A 2,964-nucleotide genomic window follows, 5' to 3' on the forward strand; every position below is an offset into this window, starting at 1 on the left:
CAAGGCGGTACGTCGGGGCGTAACAATGGTAAAAAACGGTGACGCCCTGATTTGATCCAATAAATGATTCTCGAGTTTGGTGCCAAAACATTCGATCATCTCATTTTGAATCGTTGCACTGAGGTATCTTGTTGATCCTAAAAACATGGGAAATATGAGAAAACATTAGATTATGATAACATAAATTATAAACTCAGTAAACGAGATATAAATTCTTACCTCTGGGCATATCCAAAACTTGACGCAAGATGTGGTCGTATCTAGCAGCGAGTTGGACAATTGAGAGAAAATTTCCGTGGTTTCCTCCTTCACTCAGATCCTCTCGATGTCCTCTCAAAGCCAAAGAACTCTTCGCAGGAGTAATTATAATATCGAATAATCTCCGAAGAACTTGTCTCCAAAATGATGCTTCTTTGCGAATTTCATCTTCAAGTTCTCTGTCGATGGTAGAACTTTTTGCCACGCTTCATACACAGCGCACGCCTCCGTTTGTGCTTTCTAGGAACCATGTTGCTTAACTTCATCTGATAAATGCCTCGAGTCCCGAATGCCTGTGCACCATGCATTTATTTGCGAAGCAAACAACCAACACGGTTGGCAGTAGGCAGCATCCAGCATTTTCGAGTAGCATATCCAAAAACGATCAACTGGACCGTATTGTGACGTAGGAACGTAATACGTTTCCGAAAAGCTCCTGTTATCTTGGTGGGGGTCCTTCGGAAAAGGTCCCGGAGGTTTCAAAGGTCCTTTGTCAAAAATCAGCCGTTTTTCGTTATCGTTCAATTTCTTGTTCATGTACTTTCCCAAGTCATTTGAAATTTCAAGAACTTTTGAAGACGTAGAAATGGATGATTCTTCTAATGTAGGTTGCACGGAAGCGTCGAGGTAGTCATTTTCAGCAGTGGCATTGGTGGTAGTTATTGGATCCTGATATTCCTGATCTACTCGAGTCGCTTTATTAATTAACACAGCTGTACCCACGTTATCAATAAATGAACACTTGTCACTTTTGACCGATATTTCAGCTGTTGAAGGAACTGTAGCAGAAAGCGGTTTCGTGAAAAAGCTGTCTAGCTTGACAAATTTTTTTTTACTTTCTTCCCTTTCTTGACGTCGTTTCCGCTTTGCGGCACCGCTACGTTCTTTTTTTCTTTCCATAATTGTTAATTGTTAACTATCGAAATTTTAGAAATTCGGAGTACTTACTGAGATTTTCCTATATTGCTTTTGATGTTCAGTAAAGATTAAAGGAAGCTCAACAAAAAAGACCCACGAAACAGCTTGTTTGGTAATCATGCGGTAAAATCAATATTAACTCGTAAGGTCATAAGAAAATATTATAGTTTCAATAGTAGCTCATTTGTCAATTTGAATTTGAGTTTAGAATAACGTTGTTTATTTTTTGTTGTCGATCATGTTGAGAGCTCTCATAGATTATACGGTTACCGTTGGGCTGCAATCTGTATCATACATATTTTGTCATCGGAAATTTTTTTAGCGAAAATGAGTTCTAGCAGAATTTGGTGCCAGATGGATGGATGTGCGGAATAGAAATCATAACATTAGTGGTGATCCTTGATGAAATGAGGCTGGTAGTAGGGAGTTACGAATTACAACAGTCAGCGACACACCTAGCGTCAACTATTTGAACTATTGTAGTACGTCCCAGATCCCAGAAGGTTGAAAACATCGCCACAAATATCATAAATGAGAACTGATGCAAGGCAAGATCGAATGAAAACTTCATTAAAAAGTTGATGGGTGGAATTGGCGAATTGATCTCGCGACCGTCAAGCACGTGAGCTTATCGCTGATCCAATGAGCTACTGGTTTACTCATCCAAACTAACAAATAACCGAAATAACGATAACAAACAGAACATGCCTATCGAGGACGCTTGGCGCATGTGTTGGAAATGTTGAATAAGGAGTTCTATAATTGGTGATATGGTGATGTTGATTTGAAAAAAACACAGTCACTAGATTGAAATTTTTTTTTTCAAAGCTGAGGTTAGAGGGCCCCCTGAGCTCCAGGGCCCTGGTGCACTGCACCACCTGGCCTTATGATAGCTACACCACTGTCTGTATATATTTACATATCGGACGAGGAATATTTTTTGGATTATTCAACTTTAAACCAACTTGAATGACAGGAACAATAATGTTATTATTAACTATAGCAGCTGCATTTTTAGGATACGTCTTACCTTGAGAGCAAATATCTTTTTGAGGAGCCACTGTAATCACAAATCTCTTTTCAGCTATCCCGTATTTAGGAGAATTCTTAGTACAATGATTATGAGGAGGATTTTCTATTAATAACGCTACACTAACACGATTTTTTACTCTTCACTTCATTATTCCTTTTATTATTATTATAATAACAATTATTCATTTAATATTTCTCCATTATACAGGATCAAGAAATCCTTTAGGAACTAATAGTGATATTGACAAAATACCATTTCAACCATACTTTTTATTAAAAGACATTGTAGGATTTATTTTAATATACTTTATTTTAATTTATATTATTTTAATAAATCCCAATATATTAGGATACCCAGACAATTTTGCCCCTGCTAATCTTATAATTACCCCACCTCATATTAAACCTGAATGATATTTTTTATTTGCACATGCAATCCTACGATCTATCTCTAATAAATTAGGAGGAGTAATTCTTCTTTTAATATCTATTTTAGTCTTATTAATTATACCTTTTTATAAAATGATAAATTTTAAAGGATTAAATTTTTATCCATTCAGACAATTTCTATTTTGAATATTTATTAGAATTGTATCAATACTAACACGAATTGGAATAAGACCTGTAGAAAATCCATTTATTATTTTTGGACAAATTTTAACATTAGTATACTTCTTTTATTTTTTAATATATCCTATATTAACAAAAATATAAGACTATTTATTAAATTAAATTAACCCTACAAATCAATGAACT

The 2,964-nt window shown here is 35.4% G+C and overlaps 1 protein-coding gene across 1 annotated transcript; it reads right to left on the reverse strand.

The window, feature by feature from the left end:
• Nucleotides 1-498: 498 nt before the first annotated feature.
• LOC124304274 (uncharacterized) lies at nucleotides 499-1,158 on the reverse strand. Its single transcript, XM_046762282.1, has one exon. The coding sequence runs from the start codon at nucleotides 1,156-1,158 to the stop codon at nucleotides 499-501; it is 660 nt and encodes a 219-aa protein (XP_046618238.1).
• Nucleotides 1,159-2,964: the final 1,806 nt, after the last annotated feature.

The sequence above is a fragment of the Neodiprion virginianus genome, chromosome 1 (genome assembly GCF_021901495.1).
Source record: "Neodiprion virginianus isolate iyNeoVirg1 chromosome 1, iyNeoVirg1.1, whole genome shotgun sequence".
NCBI lineage: Eukaryota > Metazoa > Arthropoda > Insecta > Hymenoptera > Diprionidae > Neodiprion > Neodiprion virginianus.